General features: G+C 36.4%; 1 protein-coding gene across 1 annotated transcript in view; it reads right to left on the reverse strand.

Moving 5' to 3' along the window:
* LOC136874813 (serendipity locus protein alpha) overlaps positions 1-23,926 on the reverse strand; it is a 176,022-nt gene that overhangs the window by 125,835 nt on the left and 26,261 nt on the right. The window contains exon 4 of the mRNA XM_067148489.2: positions 3,214-3,378. Within this exon, the coding sequence (XP_067004590.2) occupies positions 3,214-3,378 (165 nt within the window). The remainder of the gene's footprint in view (positions 1-3,213; positions 3,379-23,926) is intronic.

A 23,926-nucleotide genomic window follows, 5' to 3' on the forward strand; every position in this document is an offset into this window, starting at 1 on the left:
ACATTCCACTCTTACTATATCAAGGTCGGCTCCAGAAGAGGTAAAAAACGAATTAATTTTCTGACTGCCATCCTTAAATTTTGTATTGGAGACGTGTTTAACAGATTCAATGTGATTTACTAATTCTGTTCTACCTCTGTGAGGAACGCAAGTATGAAGAATGAGATTTCCACTTAATCAATACTTTATTACAAAATGTTTAAAGTTATCTACATTGAAACAGTACCGGTTTCAACCTGTAAAAAGGTCATCATCAGCTGTTGGTGAACCTGCTTAATAGCGATTGTACATAAAACATTACTAAAACTAATTTAACAAGAATGCCTTATTCTAATATAATATTACTATTAAGATATATACATATGGTACAATATGGGGCTTAGACTCGTTGGAGTTCCATTCAAAAATCTGTGCTGTTGCCAACATTATGTCAAACAATATACATATATACATATGGTGCAATAAAGGGCTTTGGCTTGCTGGAGTCCCTTGAATGCCACACACTCCAAAAATTGTATAACAGAGGTTGAAAATACAGTTCCTATAGAATAGAGGATCACTGAGGTTTCGGTGTCAAGTTGAAACGTCTATGCAGCATGTTGGCACTGAGACCAACCGCTGTGAATACACAATCAAGGTGCTTTGTTGGGCCGCAATTTTGCGGGGAGCGTAATCGACTGAGGTTCTGTAGCTTGTTCATTCTTAGTGTATGATGTTGCTGATAAATATTAGTTTCCAGGTTCCTTGTTGAGGCATGTCATGCTATGGATGAAGTTTTGAAATTAAAGAAAGGTTGATAGAGTTCCCCTCTTCACACTTGCATTTGTGCCCAGGAACCTGGAAACTAGTATTTATCAGCAACATCATACACTAAGAATAAACAAGCTACAGAACCTCAGTCGATTACGCTCCCCGCAAAATTGCGGCCCAACAAAGCACCTTGATTGTGTATTCACAACGGTTGGTCTCAGTGCCAACATGCTGCATAGACGTTTCAACTTGACACCGAAACCTCAGTGATCCTCTATTCTATAGGAACTGTATTTTCAACCTCTGTTATACAATTTCTGGAGTGTGTGGCATTCAAGGGACTCCAGCAAGCCAAAGCCCTTTATTGCACCATATGTATATATGTATATTGTTTGACATAATGTTGGCAACAGCACAGATTTTTGAATGGAACTCCAACGAGTCTAAGCCCCATATTGTACCATATGTATATATCTTAATAGTAATATTATATTAGAATAAGGCATTCTTGTTAAATTAGTTTTAGTAATGTTTTATGTACAATCGCTATTAAGCAGGTTCATCAACAGCTGATGATGACCTTTTTACAGGTCGAAACCGGTACTGTTTCAATGTAGATAACTTTAAACATTTTGTAATAAAGTACTGATTAGGTGGAAATCTCATTCTTCATACCTGCATTCTTCATTCATCAATACAGACAATGAAGCTGATAGATTATAATCTGTGAGGAACGTTTATATCACACGAGCACATGGAACAGAATGCGAATGTTTTGCCTTTCCATGATCGTATAAAACAAGGAAATTCAGTAGAATTTGTCTCCCTAAAAGTCTGATAATATTGTTTCATAGTTGAACTCATTACGAACACCACTAAAAATTCTAAATCGCTTACAAATTCGTCACACAATTCCACAAGTTTCAGAACAACTGCCAATGTTACTCATAACCTCATACCCACACATAAACAAAGCCTTTCAACTGATACGAAGCACAAACGCAGTTACTAAAGTTATAGATAAATTCACAGCTTGCTAATTTTCACTTATTTTTTTTCTTCAAAATCACAGCCTGCTACTTGTCTGGGAACATCTCAGTGAAGAGTGAATGAATTAGCATTTAAGGTCGAACAGGTGACAAAAGCACGATGATAATCGATAATGTGATTATCGATACATTTACCGGTTGAATTTCTGCTACTATCGAAAGTCAAACAAATCTGATTTGGACGCAGAAAGCGAAAACAAGCGTAGATATTCAAAATCTGTATAATAACGATGTTCATCAGTAAAACCGTAAAACATACTCAAAATCCATACATCCGTACTCAAAAAATCCGTACAGAGTTTCCTGCAAAGCGAATGCTTTTCAGCTTTCCCCAATGTTTGTTTGCATTTATAACCAAACGTTGGCGTCCTCAGCTCTGCAATTGATGTTGATGGTTGTGTTACAGGAAGTAACTGTTGATAAACCCTGAAGTTTTTTTCTGAGCTCTGTGTTTCTTCACCGATTCTCGTACCTGTTGGTGCCGTACGCGTAACTGGGCAGGAACTGAATCCTGTGGGCAGTGTGTTGCGGCAGCGGGGAACTTCCCGGTCGCCTGCTCAAGAACGCCGTAAACACACTACGTATTTTATAATCAGCTTTGTATGAACCCATTTGAAATCTTAAACGATTGATATAGCAGCATGAAAGGGTGTGCAGTATTGGCTTTGCATACTAAGTTTTATTCAAACAGCCACGCACTTTTCGTCTACAGAAACTTTTAAAGCTTTTTCGTCGTGTGTTTACATGGCCTGCAGCAATAAATTTGTCACTTTATTACACCTTATAAAAACTGCTAATAAACTAAATAAGTACTTTACTGCAAAGAGAAAGAGCATTAGAATTAAAATTTTAATTATTTTCATAACTTTTCATCATAATAAACAGGAATTCCTAAAACTATTGCAAAATATCAAATGAATTTAGCCTGTATATAAAGGTTCAATTAAGCATGCAATTAAAACCTGAAAGACATCAATAAATTAATACATATCATAAAATTAATAAAATGTCATGTTTTATCTATCTACAAAAACAAATTGTTCAGTGTTATTTTATTTCAGAATGTACAAAGAAGAGTTTTCTAATCCTTCCCTCAAACCACCACAATCTGATATTTGCAGGCTCTGTCATAAACTTCAATGCAGAGTAAAATCTTGCAAGTCTGTAGAAGAATCAAAACACAGCAATTTTTTTGCTTTTGATATGTTTAAACATGTTTTTCCCTGAGACCTTATTTATGATTAGGTATTCTGTTTAACAGACTTGTCTGTTTTGGACTCATCGACCAACAATCATTCTGAGAACCTTCATAATAATAAAAGGCAAAAATTCAAAACTTACTGGTAATGAAAAATCATAATTTAATCTAATCACCAAAAAAAAAAAAAAAAAAAATCAAAACATCAGTAAGTACCTGCATATCTTCCACTTTACCAATGAGAGCTATTCGTAACCAATGCAAACACTTTGCAATCTGGCTGGCACACAGCAAAATAACATGCTGCTGCTTTTTGCTCAGCAAGTCAGAGGCTCGTGCTCCAATCTCTGCCATGCAGGCACTCGTCAACATTCCAAATTGCTGCAGAGACAAAGAAATTACAGGAATTTTGACAGTAGGGAAAGGACAAAGAAATATATAAATAGGATTACATATGTATTGAAGAACTTCCAAGAATAAGCATAATTTAAAAGATTTTATACAAAAAGGAACACTTATTTTTCAGGATTAAAAACTACACAGTACCATCTTATTTGTAGAACTAGTAATGTACTCAAAGTTTCTGTGGTGTCAAATCAAAATCACTTTATTTGCAAATGAGGTGTCTATATCGGTGGCAAATGGTACATAAAAATACATTATTAACCAGCACTAAATGTTAAATTAACAAGAGAAGAAGACATTTTCCTAAAATACAGTATTATACAATTTACACTCACAATTTTATTATTAAGCAAACAGCTAATCCTTAATAAATTTACAATATTTACAAAATTCTATTCATAATATCTTCTGTACTTACAAACATAATCAACTCACATACATTACATGGAATTACTTCAAATAATACTATAAAACTGCTATATTTAAATTTACATTGCCTTTTTTTTTTTGTTCTCATTTGGTACCTAACAAGCATAACAATCTGTTGCGTCTTAAACAGAATCCCCTTTGCCACCACTTTTCAGAGTTCCTGAAGGGCCTTCACAGCTACCGTAGCTGTCCCAGGGCCCCCCCCCCTCGAAGTCCCCACTGCACTTCACCCCTACAGGCAGTCCGCTACTTTGGCTGTCCTCCACAGATCAGAGGATGGAATTAATTTATTCACAAAAATTCTTTATTTACAAAAACCTGCACAGGTCGAATGCCCACTAACATTTCTTTTTTTTTCTCTGCTGCTGTTTATTCTTTTCTTGAATATCTGTGCAGATTTTTTTTTTGGAAAAGGATCAAACCCTTCCCCCCTGGTAAACTGTTCCACTTCTTCATGCCCTTCCCAATGAATGAAAATTTACCCCAATCACTTCTGCTAAAATCCCTTTAATTTTATACTTGTGGTCAGCCCTGCCGATGTAATTATTTTTCCAACTGAAGCCTCTCACGGATTTCCCTCCATGTTTTCTCTCCTGTATAGGCCCTATATAATCCTGTAAGTCTAGTTTTCTCCCTTCTCTTACTTAAAGTTTCCCACCAAAGTTTCTCTAACATTTCCGATACACTACCTTTTCTCCTGAAATCCTGTTACAAATCTTGCCGCTTCCCTCTGCATGCCATCTATTCCTGGTGAGGATCCCAAACACTGTTTGCATATTCCAATAATGGACAAACTATACTTAAGTAACTTTTCTCTTTTAATTCTTTGTTGCATCCTTTAAGCAGCCTCATTATGACATGTGTCTGGCTCCATGGCTAAATGGTTAGCGTGCTGGCCTTTGGTCACAGGGGTCATGGGTTCAATTCCCGGCAGGGTCGGAAATTGTAACCATCATTGGTTAATTTTGCTGGCACGGAGGTTGGGTGTGTGTGTCTTCATCATCATTTTATCCTCATCACAACATGCAGGTCGCCTACGGGCGTCAAATCGAAAGACCTGTACCTGGCGAGCCGAACATGTCCTCGGATACTCCCAGCACTACAAGCCATACGCCATTTCATTATGACATGTAATGATCTGCATGCTTTCCCAACTATGTCATTAACATGACCCTTCCAGTGCAAATAAGTTTCAAATCTCACACCGAAGTATTTGCACTAGCCAGCTTTTGGAACAATTACCTCATCAAAGTATACCTAAATTCAGTTTTAAAGCTCCTGTACGTAAATGTTGTAACAGTTGATTTGCCTCCATTAACCTTCATATTATTCTCTTCAACCCATTGTTGGATACTGTCAAGGTCCCTTTGTAATTGTGAACAATCCTCAATGTTATTTATTTCCCTATAAACAATTATGTCTTTTTTTTACAACTTTCTTTACAATCAACAAATTAATCTAAAAAGCCACCCAATCGATACTTTATTTCTTTTGCCTTTGGCAAACTTAAAAATACATTAACAAACACAGTACATGTTTCGACCACTTAGTGGTCATCTTCAGCTGTATATAAAAAAATCTTAGATGATAACATTTAAAAGCAAGCACATTGGATCTTAAAACTCTATATCCCATGGGAATCCAAAAACTATTGTTCTAGATGCTTTAAATGAAATGGAAGATGGGGGGGGGTAAGGAGATTTATGTGAATGATACTTAAACTACAGTATCATTTACAATTGTGTTTAAAAACATATTTAAAATATTTAAAAGCGTCTATGGTAAAATTCTTTTTGATAACATTAGGTGGCGTGAATAAAAAGTTTGTGTTTGTAATAATCTTCAGGCATTTGTGAGAAAATAATAACTTAATTAAAATTCACGTCTGTGGTGATGTTAAACACTTTGTTTTTAATAAACATACTTTAAAATATTCTGAAGTGTCTATGGTAAGGCACTTATTCAAAAACACTTGTGCTTGAATGAGAGTTTATGTCATATGCACCAGTCTTCAGGTATTTATTGTTTATATTTAATAACTTCCTTGAGTGATATTCTTGTGGTTAAAAGGCCGTGTTGACTGTTTAACTTCCGAGAATTGCTCTTCGGAATGTGATAAAAGAAATTGTGTTAGTCGTTTAACTTGCTAAAAACAGATATAACATTCCTGAAAGAATGTTTGATTAACAACCTGGTTCCTAAATTCTTACAAGGGACACAAAGAAACAGTATACGCTCAGTATTCCAAATTTCAACCCAGAAAACAGTTAACCGTCTATGGCTTAAAAGAGAAATCAAATTTATGTATAGGAAGAAATCCTTCCTTAATCGGGAGAAGGATCTTCAGCGTAAAATTAGGCAAAACGACGTAGTTATAACAAAAGCCGACAAAGGAGGAACAGTGGTAATATTAAATGAAACCGAATACATTAAGAAAACAAACTTTTTTCAATAGTAACAAGTTTAAGGTAATTGAGAAAGACCCCACCCTAAAAATCCAAAGGAATTTGAAAGGAATACTGAAGCAATGCACCTTCCTTTTAAATGACCAAGAAGTCCACAAACTCATAAATATGAACCCTGGACTTCCTAAGGCAAGAGCTATGCCTAAATTACATAAAAAGGACGTACCTATTAGACCAGTAATTAATTTTCGGAAAAGTCCTACGTACAAAGCCTCCAATTTATTCATAAGTTTATGTCCCAAAACTATGTTTTTTATACCAAAACCTCGATAAAAAACTCTAAGGAGTTTTGTAAGGCCGCTAAAGATTTCAAATTAACTTGTTCTCACGTAACAAGTTCCTTCAACATTAAAGACATGTATACGAACATTCCTATAAAAGACACTATCAAGATTATAAAAACTAATTTATTAGACCACAAACACATCAGTAAACCTGAAATAGAAAACTTCATAACTATCCTGGAATTCGTATTGAACCATAATTTCTTTTCTTTTAATAATAAAATTTATCAGCAAGACGGACTACCTATGGGAGCACCGGCCTCCAGAATTTTAGCTAACATATACCTTGATCACTTGGAATACACTCAGATAGTAGGCCACATTAAAGGACTAGATTTCTGGGTACGCTTTGTTGACGATACTTTTGTCATTATAAACAAAGAACTTAATGACAGTCAAAGTATTCTAAATACCTTGAATACTTTAGACACAAACATTAAATTTACAGCGGAAGAAGAAGAAGAAGGTTCACTCAATTTTCTAGATATTCAAACAATTCGGATAAACAACCATTTCCAGTTTAAAATACACAGAAAACCCACTTTTACACCGACTACAATTAAAAGCGATTCTTTACATCCCACTTCACAAAAGAAATCCGCCTACTACGGTTTCGTCAACAGGGCCTTTGAAATCCCGTTAACAGATACAGACAGAAAGAAGGAACTATCTTTCATTCGTCAACAAGCCTTACATAACGGTTTCAGTTTGAAATTCATTAACAAAATCATTACTAAGTGCAAATATCAACAAATTAAACTAAAGCAACAATCGGAGAATGCAAAGAAATACGTCAAATTCACCTTTAATAACCCGAGGATTTATGAAATCACGAATTTGTTTAAGAAGCACAATACCAAAATAGCTTTCTCAACCAACAACAATACAAAACACAGATTTTTTAATCACAATAAAGTCAATAAACTTAAAGATGACGAATTCCAGGAATCTGGCATTTACAGACTGACATGTACCCAGTGCAAAAAAACATACGTGGGGCAATCTGGGAGGAGCTTTTAATTAGATATCAGGAACATGTTAATGCAGAGAAATACAGAAGATACCCTGCTATGGGAGCTCATATGAAGGAGGCAAATCACAATTTCACTAACATCAGACAAGATCTCCAAATTATCAGTAGGATTAATAAAGGAAGTTTAATGAATAATCTAGAAAACATCCACATTACTCTCGATAAACTAGAGAACAGGGAACGCAATCTTAACGGAACGAACCAAAAAAACCTCCTATACGAACAATTCAGTAAATACGTGGAAATGGTAAACAGTAAACAAACAAGACAAACAAATTAAATACTCGAACACGACGTCACTGAAACACAACCAGTAATCCCTCCCCCCTCACAAGACGTACTAGATGACAACACAACTCTACTTCCCCTTTCTCCGGAATATTCCACGAACAATCAGACCATGTCACACCGCTATCACACTAGGTCGTGCACGAAGGCAGTTCTCCAAGGCAACGCGGATTAAACATTTGCCAGATAAGGTAAGTCAAGGCCACGCAATCTCGAATACAAATATCTTCCCGCTATCTATTTAGAATTCGGAGCTTTTTACTTTTATCAAATGTCATATTTTAATATATTACGATCTCCTGCTGGTTACAGATCGCGAGGCAAGCTGCCCGAATCAGATCGCCATTTATATAACAGAAGCCACCACAGGGTTTTAGCAAGTTAAACGACTAACACAATTTCTTTCATCACATTCCGAAGAGCAATTCTCGGAAGTTAAACAGTCAACACAGCCTTTTTAACCACAAGAATATCACTCGAGGAAGTTATTAAATATAAACAATAAATACCTGAAGACTGGTGCATATGACATAAACTCTCATTCAAGCACAAGTGTTTTTGAATAAGTGCCTTACCATAGACACTTTAGAATATTTTAAAGTATGTTTATTAAAAACAAAGTGTTTAACATCACCACAGACGCGAATTTTAATTAGGTTATTATTTTCTCACAAATGCCTGAAGATTATTACAAACACAAACTTTTTATTCACGCCACCTAATGTTATCAAAAAGAATTTTACCATAGATGCTTTTAAATATTTTAAATATGTTTTCCATCATTTAAGTTTTTAAACACAATCGTAAACGATACTGTAGTTTAAGTATCATTCACATAAATCTCCTTACCCCCAATACCCCCCCCCCCCCCATCTTCCATTTCATTTAAAGCATCTAGAACAATAGTTTTTGGATTCCCATGGGATATAGTTTTAAGATCCAATGTGCTTGCTTTTAAATGTTATCATCTAAGATTTTTTTATATACAGCTGAAGATGACCACTAAGTGGTCGAAACATGTACTGTGTTTGTTAATGTATTTTTAAGTTTGCCAAAGGCAAAAGAAATAAAGTATCGATTAGGTGGCTTTTTAGATTAATTTGTTGATTATACTCATCGATACGGCCATGAAGTGGACAGCTTGCAAAACTTTCTTTACGTCGCACCAACACAGATAGGCCTTATGGCGATGATGGGATAGGAAAGGCCTAGAAGTGGGAAGGAAGCGGCCATGGCCTTAACTAAGGTACAGCACCAGCATTTGCCTGGTGTGAAAATGGGAAACCACGGAAAACCATCTTCAGGGCTACCGACAGTGGGGTTCGAACCCACTATCTCCCGGATGCAAGCTCACAGGTGCGTGCCCCTAGCCGCACAGCCAACTCACCCGGCATCTGCATACAATCTTATTTTTAATGTTATATCGTTCCCTAAATCGTGTGCGTATATATTAAGAAAAGTAATGGACCATTATACTTCCCTGTGCAATTCCCTTTCAAACTTTTACTTCCTGTTATACTTGGTTTCCTACTTTGACTTTCTGAACTCTTGAATTTAGAAATGTTCTTATCCAATGTGTAACCCTTATGTTCAATCCTATTCCCTCCAGTTTTTTTAATAATATTCCATATTCCACTCTGTCAAATGCTTTGGAAAGATCTATGGCTATGCAATCCAACTGGCCTCCTTAATCCAACTGATCTGACAAGTCCTGCTGAAATCCCACGAGTTGTGCCTCACAAGAAAATTTCTTTCTAAAACCATACTGACTCCTCATGAAATAATTTTTAACTTCACATACCCCTCTGATGTACTTTGCTATTAAACTCTCCAGTATTTTACAAACTTCACTGGTCAGGCTAACTGGTCTATAGTTCTCAAGTTTCCTTTTATTACCCTTTCCTTTATAAATTGGTATTATTATAAATTCTTTCCATTCCTTTGGTATTACACTATTATTTATGATATAGTCAAAGAGCAATTTTAAATAAGGCACTTAACACCCCATTGTCTTTAATACCTCCCCAGTAATTTAATCACTCCCTGCTGCTTTTCCTTGCTGAAGCAGTTGGATTTCTCTGAAAATATCCTCATTTATGAATGAAAAGCTTCTTGTTTCCTTATGTTTCTCTCCCTCTCTATCTTCTGTTTAAGTTTCCAACTCCTGACAATCTTCTAGTGAATCAATGAATTCCCTAATAAATAGATTTGCTTTCTCAATATCTGTTAAAAAGTGTTCACCCCCTTCTGCTACCATTGTGAGAGTTTGATTTCTAATATATGAATACAGCTTTTTCCATTTCCCTTTATGGTCATTACCCTCATGAAGTATGCCATTCATGTAATTCTCTTTTGCTTCCTTGTTCACTCTATTAAGTTCCCCCATTAACTGTTTTCTAGTTTTCTCTATTCCCTTTAACCTCTTTGATTTTCGTGTTTACTATTCTACATTTTCTTTTTTAATTTTCTTATTGCCCTGGTATAATAAACAGGGTCTAAGGTCATTTTACCCTTCTTACCAGGTACAAATCTCTTCTCTCTTTCCCAAATGATTCCTTTAAAGTTTGCCCAAAGTGTATCTACATTACTCCCTTCACTTATCCAACAACTGAATTGTGATTCAATGCAAGTCCCGAATTCATCAACTTTAGTTTTTTTGAACGATTTCTTCTTGTGTAACCCTCTTATTAAGCCTTTTTGCTACCAGTCCTCATCCATTATTACAGCCTTATAGTCACCTATTCCTTCAATTACCTCAGTTTTATCAACAATTTCCCATGGTTTAATCAGGAATACATCTAGTAAGTTATTGAGATGAGTTGGTGCTTGTACTACTTGTGTAAAACCTCCCTCCCAAATTAACATATTTGCCAGTTTCTGTTCATGGGCTTCACTTGCAGCTCCATTCCATTCAACTTCAGGCAAGTTTAGATCTCCCACAATTATTACCATATCATTATTATTGTTTTTATGAGTATAATCTACTATTTTCTCAAATATTTCCATGTTTCTTTCCTCTCTTCCAGGCCTATATGTTCCTATAATTCCCACTTCCTTCATATTACCACAAACTAATTTTATCCCTAATATTTCATCCCTTTCATCCGTAAACCATTCATGTGAGCAATAAGTTTCCTTCACCAGAATAAACACCCATGCTCCCATTTTATCTCCTTGGTCTCTACAATAGACTGTATAACCTTCTGGATATACTTCTCTATTACCCATCCCTTCTCTCAACCATGATTCCACTCCTATCACCACATTAATCTCATAAAATTCCATCAATGTACCGAATGTTAATTGCTTATTTACTACATTTTGACAGTTTACCAAGAGCAATCTCAGACCCCCTTCCTCCCTAAAACTTGACTGTTGCAATTGGGTAACTTGAAATTCCTTACTTTCCCGAGTTTCATTTTCTAGTTGACTGAGCCAGCTGTTAACAGTGCGTTTGTAAGTGTATATAGAGCTACAATTGACGATGGTTGACTGTGATTTGAAGAAAAAAGCCATTCCATTAGATATCTGAAGTGGAGAAGAAAAAGTAAGGAAAAGTAGGATTTGAAACCATATTCTACTCTTTGTCACATACCTATGAGTACTGTTACACAAGCATAACAGAGACCACAAGAATTGATCAGAATAAAGTTCTTAGTGAGATAACTAGGCTTGTTGTTTAAAGGGGCCTAACAACTAGGTCACTGGCCCATTCTAACCAGGTACCGGATCTTCATGCACTAAAAACGATAAAAATATGCATGCAATTATGCACTAAAAATGTAGAAAATATGCGTTAAAAACTGAAAAAATATGCACTTAAGAATAAGCCAATTTTTATTCACTCACTTCACACTTGTATCATTCAATGGAGAAAGAAGCATCACAATAGATAAACTGCAAGTTTTTCAATGTTTTCTGAAGACAAATTACGCCAGTTGTCTGTCAAATAAGTTTATAGGCCGAGAATAACCTTTCTACATCAACTGAAGTGATGGGACAAAATTTATACACTGGCACCAAAGGTTCCGAACATTCATCTGGCAAAGACACCCTGATTCCATTCAAGTACTGACTTCTTTAGTCCAGCATTCGAGTTTATCACCTTCTCTAACTTGCATTTAATTTTCTTTCCAATTTTACCTTGAATGGAATTCATTGAAGAAGCTGCTTTCTAAAAGATTTCAAATGAATTATGGAAGAATGCATCAGTAGTTCTAAACTCTTAATGGTTCTCGGAAGTGAAGAAAAATGCGTATGGATGAAATTCACATCTTGATGGATACACCATCATCTTAAAGTTTTGTAACTACTTCTTTTACTTGATTGAAATTCTCCTGATAGAATGAAACTGCAGATAACCATGTTCCTCACCTAGGACACATTCCGGTGGAAGAGTCGCTTCAGGTAGGCAATCGCTGTAGAACAGGATACAGACTGCTGATTTTAGAAACACCTTTTTTCCACTTGCAATGAAATAGTTAACAGTTGCAAATTACGTGTGTATTGTTGCCATTGATGCTTTCACGGCCCATACTTATAGACATGATACTGTATAGGCTTTCGGGCTTATGCCGTGTCAAGAAAATAAAGTTAAAATCTTTACGTTTCGCAGAGAACTGTGCTCTGCATCATCAGAAGAAAATCTTGACTGTCCACGAGAAAGGCTTCTTAGACAATGACTTTTTGAAATTTAGACGTTATAATAGAAGTGGAAATGGTACGTTCATTCATCACCAGATGGCTCCCCGGATATGGCACAGCGCTAGCGTTCGAAGAGGAAGCTAACCAAACCATCAGAATCAGTTTAATAAGAGGGTCATATAACGTGTATGTAACATATGACATTGAGAGGTGTATGACATTGACACAAGCCTGGAATGACACATCTGGCGATGAGGAACGCACGAATTTGGAAATCACCAAGATAAAATAACAACAGTGAAGGTACAGGGAAGGGAACTACCTACGTAAATCGTTAACGGCTGGCAACCAGGTATTACTTAATTGATAGTCAGTGTCCCTGTTGAAATTGTTAGGATTTCTACATATTTCCACAGCTTCGCGTATAATCCTGGACCTGTAGTGTCTAGTGTGGGTAAGAGCTCGAGCATCTTGGAACGATATCATGACCCGACGATAGAGCGTGCTCAGCTATTGCCAATTTGTCTGGCTGGTTGAGACGAATATTACGTTTATGTTCCTTGATACGGGTACCAATGGACCGGCATGTTTGGCCGATGTATACCTCACCGCAAGTACAGGGAATTTCGTATACCCCAGGATGTAAAAGTGGGGACAATTTGTCCTTGGTTTCACTCAGACTGTGAGCAATTTTACTGGCAGTGCCAAACATGGTTTTTGTATTGTGTTTGTGGAGGACTTTGGCAATTCGATCTGTGGTGTTGTGAATGTAAGTCAAGTAGGCAGTTTACTTCACTTCTTCCTTCTGTGAGCTTTGCTTGGTCATTTCTCTGGGATGCAGGACTCTATGAATCTGCAAATCGCTGTAACCATTACCCTTGAACGTGACTTTGAGCATGTCCATCTCCACCTGGATACTTATGGCTCACAAATTTGTCTCGCCTTCTTGGCGAGTGTCGTGAGAATGACTTGTTTTTGTGCTGGATGGTGGTGAGAATCTGCATGAAGATAGCAATTTGTGTGGGTAGGCTTACGATAGACGGTATGTCCTAAGGAGCCGTCCGTTTTCTTTCTTACTAGAACATCCAAAAAAGGAAGGCATCCGTCCGACTCCATCTCCACAGTGAATTTAATTGAAGGAGACATAACGTGAAATGAAGTACTGATTAGGTGGAGAACTCATCCTTCATACTTGTACTATATCATAGTTTGATGGGCGCTGAAGAAATAGCCTCCTCCTCAAAATGCTCCATAAAGGAATTAGCCACTACGACTGCAAAATGCCACAAAAAGCAAGAACAACCATGTACCATACCTACTTCATACGAATTCTCACAAATGGTTCAGAGGCATATACTCTACTAAACAATGAATACGACAGAATTCACTGCTTTGTGATACAACTTTCTGTTTAGCCACTAAATTACCACAGAACGAAGGTCTGCACCATCATTAAAAGTGCCTCCATATTTCAATATTTTTTGGAGCCAAAAAGTTACACTGCAACAGTCGGACAACATCCCCAAATTGCCCGCACTGCCAGCATCAAAATACTGACCTTACAGGAAGTAAGGGCCGAAACAAACAAGTGGAAGCGAATGTCACCTTTAAAAAAGAAGCACAACAACATAAGGAAAACAGAAGTTACTTACCCCAAACTGTGCAGGTGACCACAAACCATGGAAAGAAAATAAACGCGTCACTGTATGAATTTTAAATACTTCACAAGAAAGACAACACCATGGTTCTTTTCAAAATAATTAGGCAATTTTAATTTAAAATATTAATGGGACAATAAAATACTGAACACCTTCAAAAAACAAAATAATGATATTAAGCAAACTAACACCTTATTATTCATTGATCAGCTGATCCTGATTAATTAAATTGGGACCCAATTGCTTTTAAGTTACTAGATCAAAGAGTTAATCTTCATTAACAAACTTAAGAAACACATTACTTACAACCTTGGTGCTTTTTGTTTCAATTTAATTCAGTCTTAACATCAAATTTGTTATACTATTCGGTTGAAATTCAGTACTAAATGATAGTTTAAAACCTTTGAAGAATGTGTTTCAAACAAGTTTTAAAACCTTGGGTGCAGAAGAATTAAAATGTGGGAAGGTTGATTAATATCAGGAGTGCAATAATGGGATTTGAAGAATTATATCATCATCAAACTCAAATTACTCTCAGGTAATTAATTAGCTCAATCTTAAACCAGCATAAAACCAATTACTAACCAAACATTAATAAACAACACCATGACAACAACACGCCCACCTCCGAAAGGGTTGGGCCAATCCCCAAGCAGAAACGCAACAATGCAACAAAGATAGGGGCAAAAGAAAATCAGAAAAAGCACGTCCCCAAAAATGAAAAGGAAAAGGCAAATAAATTAATAACACAGAATCAAGGAGAAGGAATGGAACTTCCAACACATATATCTTGTGAAAACTGCCTCGCTTAATAACTTTCCATTTACCAATATTAAGCCCTCCACATGGGACTCGAAGCTTTACCAATATTATTATTATTATTATTATTATTATTAATATTTCCTTTTCCTTTCTGCCAGTTTTGAATCTAGCCAATCCCTAATTTCTGTAATTAATAATTAATAATAATAATAATACCGGGAGGTACACCCCAATGCCGCGCATTCAAATTCAGCACCTAAATGAACTCCTCTATTGGTAAAACAGTGAAACTGAAACTACACCAACTTAGAACTTTACTCAGAAGATGTCACCACAGAAATGTGATGTAATTTTGTTATTGTGCAGTTGCCTAAACCGAGTGAATTTCTCCTTGATTTTGTTTGCCTTTCATCAAGAAGTTGGGACATTCTGCCATAGATGACACTACCAAAAAAACAATGATCGTGCACCCTGGTGCATGGTGTAAGAAGTTATAATTTAAAGAAATTTTGAATTCATAATTTTTTTTTTTACTGACTGATGTTCATTTGTTTTTGGATTGGCAATATTTCCTTTTCCTTTCTGCCAGTTTTGAATCTAGCCAATTCCTAATTTCTGTAATTAATTTTCCACCTATCACAGGCTTCTTGTTCGATTTTGAGTGTTACTTTTGAATTTCACCAATAAAATTAAGAGGGTGTGTCCTGATTCATCTTGAATGATCTCGAACCTTCCCTGAGGGTTTATAAACTACAGCTTTTCACATTTCTTGGCCAATTGATCGACATCTATCTGAATGTGTGTGTTAAGCAGGAGGCGGGCGGCCTCTTTCGTCGGCAGCTAGAAGTGTTACAAGGTATGGCCACATAATTACATCTTTCTTGTTGAAGTAACCTCCACAGATTATTTCAAGGGGAAGGTCCGAATCATTAACCATGTAACCTACGTTTATAAAATGTAAATTTCTTCCGGCTAATGTAAAAATTTCATAAAATATTTAACTGTAAATCGGGGATAGAGAGTGATGTACCCTCTCGAGCTCCCCTTCATCTTGGTTTGAGGTGACTACATTTTGTACCGGTTTTTTCTTCGATAATGTGTTAAAGTAATTTCTATACGAGTCACCTCAGTAGTTTGGGAATAGCCCCTGTTCCATCAGCCTAGTGCCCTTTAGGTTTTTAAGTGTTCATATCTAGGAGTGCAAGTATAAGCCTCCATTCATTCTGTGTTCGGGCCATTAATTTACCCTGTTATTCTTATTCCATGAAGGCCCAGTAGGTTGGGTATTTAATACCCCTGTAATAATTAGTTCCATTTGTAAATGGTGGTTTGAGAAACCAGAGATTGATGCAATGTTACCTTGAATAGGCTTGAGAAAGTGAGAGCCTGTTAGCTCTTTTCCAAAATGTAATAACGAATGCCTCTGGAAGGCTAGATGTTGTATTTTGGGAGCAAGTGCTCCATGAATTAAGGGATTTCTGCCCTTAAACGAATTTGTGCTCTTTCGTAAATTTGAGCCTGGGAGCTCAGATATTGTAAAGAGTGGGGCTTGAAGCCCAGGATCTGTAAAATTTACTAATCTTGGATTTTTCTAGACTTGTTTCTAAATTGCCATTGTACCTGATGTTCACTGTTATGAAATATTGTTAAGTTTGAAGTCCTTTGTTAAAGTTTTAAATCTATTCTTGACATCGTAGTTAGACCCATTCCAACCCGCACCTTCTTTTACCTCTTTCTGCTCCACGGGTATCCCCGCAATAATAATAATAATAATAATAATAATAATAATAATAATAATAATAATAATAATAATAATAATAATAATAATAATAATTAATAATAACAACAATATGTTTTAGGATACCAATTTTGAATTGTAAGCTACCAAACCATCATATTCACATGGGAACCGATTTACAAAATTTCATTATACACCCAGAAAAGAAATTAATAATCTGCAAACACAAGCCCCCAGAATGTATTATACACAGATTTGAAATTCCGGAACATCCCATGCACAGGACTTCTCAGGTGGTAAATAACACTTCGTTGAAATAAAAGTAGATGTGTAACGGAGATGCTCCCGAAATAAAATCAGAATGGTCAAAACTTACAGTCTTGGAGATGTGGCAGGAATACCAAGGTACATGCCATAATTTACGGCGACGAGGCTTGAAGACGAACAAATTATTAAATGTAAGTAGATGAAGGTGTTTTTAAAAAAAAATTAACTTGAATTTGCTGGGGTATTAATCCCAGTGTATTAGTAAACTCAGCCAGCTTCCATAGGGTTAGATGGATTCACGGCGAGGCGTAAATATAATTCTCGTCCAGCGTCCATGCTTACCACAGAAGACTCAACGCTCGCACAAGCACTTCCAGTCTCGGTTACATTTGGCAGGAAAACCTGCGCGAGCAGGATGCGCAGTAGGTTAGAGCAAAGCAAGCAAGTTCAGGCCCCCTATGGGAGAGAGCAACATCAGCCTGAAACATTCGTTCCCGACAATATATAAGTAAAGTTCAAATGAGTTGAACCACGTTCTCAGATGCAGGAAATATGAACAGTTCGTGACTTCAAATCAGTCCACACCTTGGCAAAAGGTTTCCGTATAAAAATGTCTACGGTAATAAAACCGAGTTCCAAAAATGTCTATTAAGGGAGCTTATTTACGTTAATGACGTCATAACACAATTGAACATCTTGGAATTTTTCCTCAAAAGAGAGAGAGTCCAGTTTTTGGTATTAGCACTCACATAAATACAAAGAAATTAAGGAAGAAAGTAATACAGTTAAGAAAGTTGACATAATTGAAGATAGGATAATAACCGAGGACAGCCGGATAGGACAAATATGTAAGTACCAAGTGGATATATTGGGAAAATGAAATGTCCTCCATTAAACTGTGATGATATGATTTACGGATTTAAGAAAGTGGTACCAAAGGAGAAATTTAGGCGCAGGGATTCTTAGATAAGAAGATGACTTATGGTATTATTACTTAAGCTTAAAGAGGCAAGGTAGAGGCAAGAAATTAAAGCAGAAAACAGAGTAGAAGAGAAATACAGATAAAACCATAGCAAATGCCATAAAACATCTTACGGTGTGAAATAATGGGCTACGCTCTGCATACTGTTGAAATATTAACAACCACCCTTAGTACTATTCAAAGATGATTGTAACCATAAAACGGTATTCCGCAAGTATCCTGCGCAGCTTGACTTCTCTCTCACCTTCTACCCAATGAACATCCAAGAGTTTACAGGAATAATGATGAAAATGGCAATATGTTACTTCCATACTGGCAAGCAGCCAAAGACGTTGCCATGGTAACCAGTAGGTTCGTTGTTGGTCTGCGCGGGTGTCCGTCACTCGATGCAGAGCATGAAACCCACAGATAATAGCCATTTTCTCCGTCATTTGAAGAGTAGGCGAAATTATGAACATAACTGAAGTTGTTTAAAATGAAGGGACATTTCACATATAGTCTACAGATTTTACAGAAAATCAATAGTATAAGAGAAAACTGAAAAAAACCTGTTCTGGTCATCCTATAAACCCCCAGTCTATTCAGTGATTTTTAAATCATATGCATATCTAAACTTGCTCCTGGGTAAGTACACTTTAAATATGAAGTTTGGTCGAGATCTATCCAGCCATTTTGCCATGATGGTGGAACAGACAGACAGGCAAGAAAGCTAAAAACCACTCATGTGGTCTTGCGTTGACTTAAATGGATAAAAATTGAAAAATTAACAAAATAAGTGAAATTACAGACAGCAGACCCCTACAACTTTATTTATACTGATCAGCCACTTATCAATTTGGACCGATGACTGCAGACTGGATATGAAATCAAGGAATTACACACACACTAGAAAACTATAAAATTCTTACTAAAATTGCTGTTGGTTTAACTTGAATAAAGTTGACATATTCCATTGGCTGAGACATCCATCTAAAATGCGGTGTTTTCATTAGTTGATAACTGATGATACAATAAGAGTTAATCTCCTGTCATATTTTGTAGATTGCTGCACGTGTTTGTTGGGTTCCTCACTACATGTTCACAACAACAGAAAAGTGTGGCAACAACTTGTGTACACATCTGACCTGCCCATATAATAAAAATGATTGCTGCTTGAGGATGGGGTGGGATGGCAGCAACCATTTATAACACAACAATGTACCTTTCAAACTGTATGCGACATTGACAGTACAAGTTTATAAGCTATGCTACATTTGTAGTTTGATTAATGGGCATCTGTGATTTCAATAATAAACCACCATATTATTATATACATCATTAAATAATCAGGAAATATTTTGGAAACAAAAATATTTTTTGAAAGAAATCCAGGTTGGTGCCACTATAACTAAAAGGTGGTGGCATGGTTTCAAGATATTTTTAAAAAAAGAACCCGGATGCCATCCTGACACATCCCGCCCCAACTCAAGCACTGAGTAAAGGCTATTCTTTCTCTGCTGGCGCATCATATCACCCATATGTGAAGCTCCCATACATAAAACTTGTATTATTTTCAAAATGAATGTCTCTCAACACACAGACCAAGATATAATTAAGTGTATGAAAGTGATTAACTGAAAACTGCTAATCACTGAAAATATGGATTCATTTTCATCTTCTACAGATCTTGCACAATCCATTTCAGTAATGGATACTGTGGTTATAGACTGGCAACTTAAAATAATAATAATAATAATAATAATAATAATAATAATAATAATAATAATAATAATAATAATAATAATAATAATAATAATAATAATAATAATAATAATAATAATAATGTTATTTGCTTTACATCCCACTAACAACTTTTACGATTTTCGGAGACGCCGAGGTGCCGGAATTTAGTCCTGCAGGAGTTCTTTTACGTGCCAGTAAAGCTACCGACACGAGGCTGACGTATTTGAGCACCTTCAAAAACCACCGGACTGAGCCAAGTTGGGGTTAGAAGGCCAGCGCCTCAACCGTCTGAGCCACTCAGTCTGGCCAACTTAAAATAGAGCTCCAAGAAATATCTGAAACTGGAGGCTTCTCATCACCTCTCATACCTCACGTCAGAAGATCCACTGCTATTTGTTCCCGCAAAACTTGTGTCTTCCACACCACTGCGCACCACAAACCAATAGGAGTTAGTCACATGCAGCACTGTCAAATATTGTGTTATCCGCATTCCACTGCAAGCGTTCACAGAGTTAAGTCCCATAAGGCAAGCACTCCGGCTTGTCTGCTGCACGCTCTTGTGTTAAGAATCAGCAGTCTGGCACCACTGAACTGGCCTGGGAATACCCCTAAGTTACAGTTCCCTCTCGTGAGGGTAGAGTTAGCACTGACAGCGCCAGCAGTGCAGAGCTTTATTTCCATTTACCGAACTGTAGGCATATAAAATCCACTGTGCAGATTTCAAAGAAACCGTTATGTCCTGTTTCAAAAAGGTAGGAAAAATACAAAATGAAAACGAGGCCTAAAAATTATTCGCATGAACACATAAAACTCGTAGGTGTTTCCAATCGGTATATGCAACATCATACTAAACGCGGCAGAAAATTATCTGAATACAGACCTGAATGGTGTAGGCCTAACTAGGCTGATCTAGATGACTTGAGTAAAATCATCGGAAACTATCAGAAAGCGAATTAAATTACGATCAGAAAGATTATGACTGTCTTAAGGTAACTCTACAGAATAATATACTTCTTTTTTCATGTCTGTGAACTAATTTTGAATTTTTATCATTAAGAAAAACAAGCATGTTGGCAGAATACTGTGTCTGTCACATTCGGAGATCAATCCCACATAAATTTCACAATTACTTTGCAAATGAAGTCACACAAGATTGATGCTTTCATGGCCCATGATTATAAGCATGACAATTAGCATTTGAGCTTTTGCTGTGTCAAGAAAACAAGGTGAAATTATTTACATTTCGCAGATAACTTTGCTTTTTCACAAGAAAATCTTGTCTCTTCACGAGGAAGACTTCTCTTTTCAAGAAAGAGAATTTTAATATTTCTTTTTAAACTAACAACACCAATAGTCAATTATACTATAATCATCATAGCATCATCAGTAATAACAAAAGATTTCTTGATTCAGGAATATACAGGCTCAAATAAACCAGGAAAATGCTGGGGCTGTAGCTTAATTAAGGCCAAGGCCGCTTCCTTCAAACTCCCAGCCCTTTCCTATCCCATCGTCGCCAAAAGACCTATCTGTGTAGGTGCAACTTAAAAACAAATTGTAAATTGTTCTTAGCTACTACTGTAATTTGTTAATACGCTAGTATCCAAAAGTTAAGTATAAGTTACGAGTAAGCAGGGCAACAATCAATTGACCGCAAATCGCACAATATATGCGGCTACCAACCTTACATATTCGCTCTCCATAGGATACGAGTGTTCCCTGCTTTGACTAGCGGCGTAACCGCAAGGTAAACACAGCCAGTGCCTGCGCCCCATATTCCCTCAGTCGTGTTTGCCCTGTTATAGTGTGCGGAGTGTGGCCTCGTGGTGAACGTGACAATATCAAATTCTCTTCAAATCAAATCAAATTCTCTTTATTTGCAAATGAGGTGTCTACCTCAGTGGCAAATGGTACACTAAAATACATTATTGTCAAGCACTGAATATTAAATTAACAAGAGAAGAAAATTTTCCTATAATACAATATTATACAATTTACGCTAACAATTTTTTTCTATCAAACACACAGCTCATCCTTAATAAATTTATATTGTTTACAAAATTCTACTTATAATATCTCCTGTACTAGTTAAAAATATAGTCAACTGATATACAGTATGTGGAATTACTTCAAATGATACTATACAACTGGTATAAGATTAAAATTTACATTGCATTTATGTACTTTTTTTTTTTACCCATTCTGGAACCTAAGTAGCTTAACGACGTGCTGCGTCTTAACCAGAGCCCCTTTTGCCACCACTTTTCAGAGTTCCTGAAGGGCCTTCACAGCTACCGTAGCGGTCCCAGGGCCCTCGAAGTCCCCACTGTACTTCACCCCTACAGGCAGTCCCCTACTTTGGCTGTCCAAATTCCTTAGACCAGGGAATGGAATTAATTTATTCACACACATTTTTAAATTTTATTTACAATAACCTGCACTGGTCGAATGCCCTCTAACACTTCATTTATTTTCTCTATTGCTGTTTATTCTCTTCTTGAATATCTGTACAGATTTTGGAAAAGGATCAAATACTACCCCTGGTAAACTGTTCCACTCCTTCACACCCTTCCCAATGAATGAAAATTTACTCCAATCGCTTCTGCTAAAATTCCTTCTAATTTTATATTTGTGGTCAGTCCTGCCGATATAATTCCAATTCCAATTCCAACTGAAGCCTCTCACGGATATCTCCCCATGCTTCTTCTCCTGTATAGGCTCTATATAATTCTATAAGTCTAGTTTTCTCCCTTCTCTCACTTAAAGTTTCCCACCCAAGTTCCTTTAACATTTCTGATACACTACTCTTTCTCCTGAAATCCCCTGTTACAAATCTTGCTGCTTTCCACTGCACACTATCTATTTCTTTTATTAGGTAAGCTTGGTGAGGATCCCAAACACTGTTTGCATATTCCAATGATGGACGAACCATACTCAAGTAACTTTTTTTCTTTTAACTCTTTGTTGCATCCTTTAAGTAACCTCATTATGACATGTAACGATCTGTATGCTTTCCCAACAATGTCATCAACATGACCCTTCCAGTGCAAATTACATTCAAATCTCACACCTAAATATTTGCACTTGCCATCTTTTGGGATAACTACCTCATCCAAAGTATATTCAAATTCAGTTTTAAAGCTCCTGTTTGTAAAAGTTGTTACAGTTGATTTGCCTCCATTAACCTTCATATTATTTTCTTCAACCCATTGTTGGATACTTTCAAGGTCCCTTTGTAATTCTGAACAATCCTCAATGTTGTTTATTTCCCTATAAACAATTATGTCATCTGCATACAATCTTATTTTTGATGTTATATTGTTCCCTAAATCATTTGCATATATTAAGAAAAGTAACGGACCGATTATACTACCCTGTGCAATTCCCTTCCAAACTTTCTCTTCCTGCGATACATCATTTCCTACTTTGACTTTCTGAACCCTAGAATTTAGAAATGTTTTTATCCGTGTAACCCTTACGTCCAATCCTATTCCCTCCAATTTCTTTAATAATATTCCATGTTCCACTCTATCAAAGGCTTTGGAAAGATCTATGGCTATGCAATCTAACTGACCTCCTGAATCCAATTGATCTGATAAGTCCTGCTGAAATCCCATCAGTTGTGCCTCACAAGAAAATTTCTTTCTAAAGCCATACTGGCTCCTCATGAACAAATTTTTATCATTACATATCCCTCTGATGTACTTTGATATTAAACTCTCCAGTATTTTACAAACTATACTGGTCAGGCTGATTGGTCTGTAGTTCTCTGGTTTCCGTTTATCACTATTTCCTTTATAAATTGGTATTATTATAGTTTTCTTCTATTCCTTTGGTATTACATTATTATTTATGACATAGTCAAAGAGAAATTTTAAATAGAGCACTATGTACCACCCCATTGTCTTTAATACCTCCCCAGTAATATGATCACTTCCTGCTGCTTTTCCTTGCTGAAGCAGTTGAATTTCTCTGAGAATATCTTCATTTGTGAATGAGAAGCTTCTTGTTTCCCTCTGTCTCTCTCCCTCCCTATCTTCTTTTTCGGTTTCCAACTCCTGACAATCATCTACTGAATCTCTGAATTCCCTACTAAATAGGTTTGCTTTCTCAGTATCTGTTAAATAGTGTTCACCCCCTTCTCCCACCATTGTAGGAATTTGGATTCCTTTTCCTTTTTGATTCCTGATATATGAATACAGCTTTTTTCCATTTCCCTTTGTGGTCATTACCCTCTTGAAGTATGCCATTC

The sequence above is a fragment of the Anabrus simplex genome, chromosome 5 (assembly GCF_040414725.1).
Source record: "Anabrus simplex isolate iqAnaSimp1 chromosome 5, ASM4041472v1, whole genome shotgun sequence".
Lineage (NCBI taxonomy): Eukaryota > Metazoa > Arthropoda > Insecta > Orthoptera > Tettigoniidae > Anabrus > Anabrus simplex.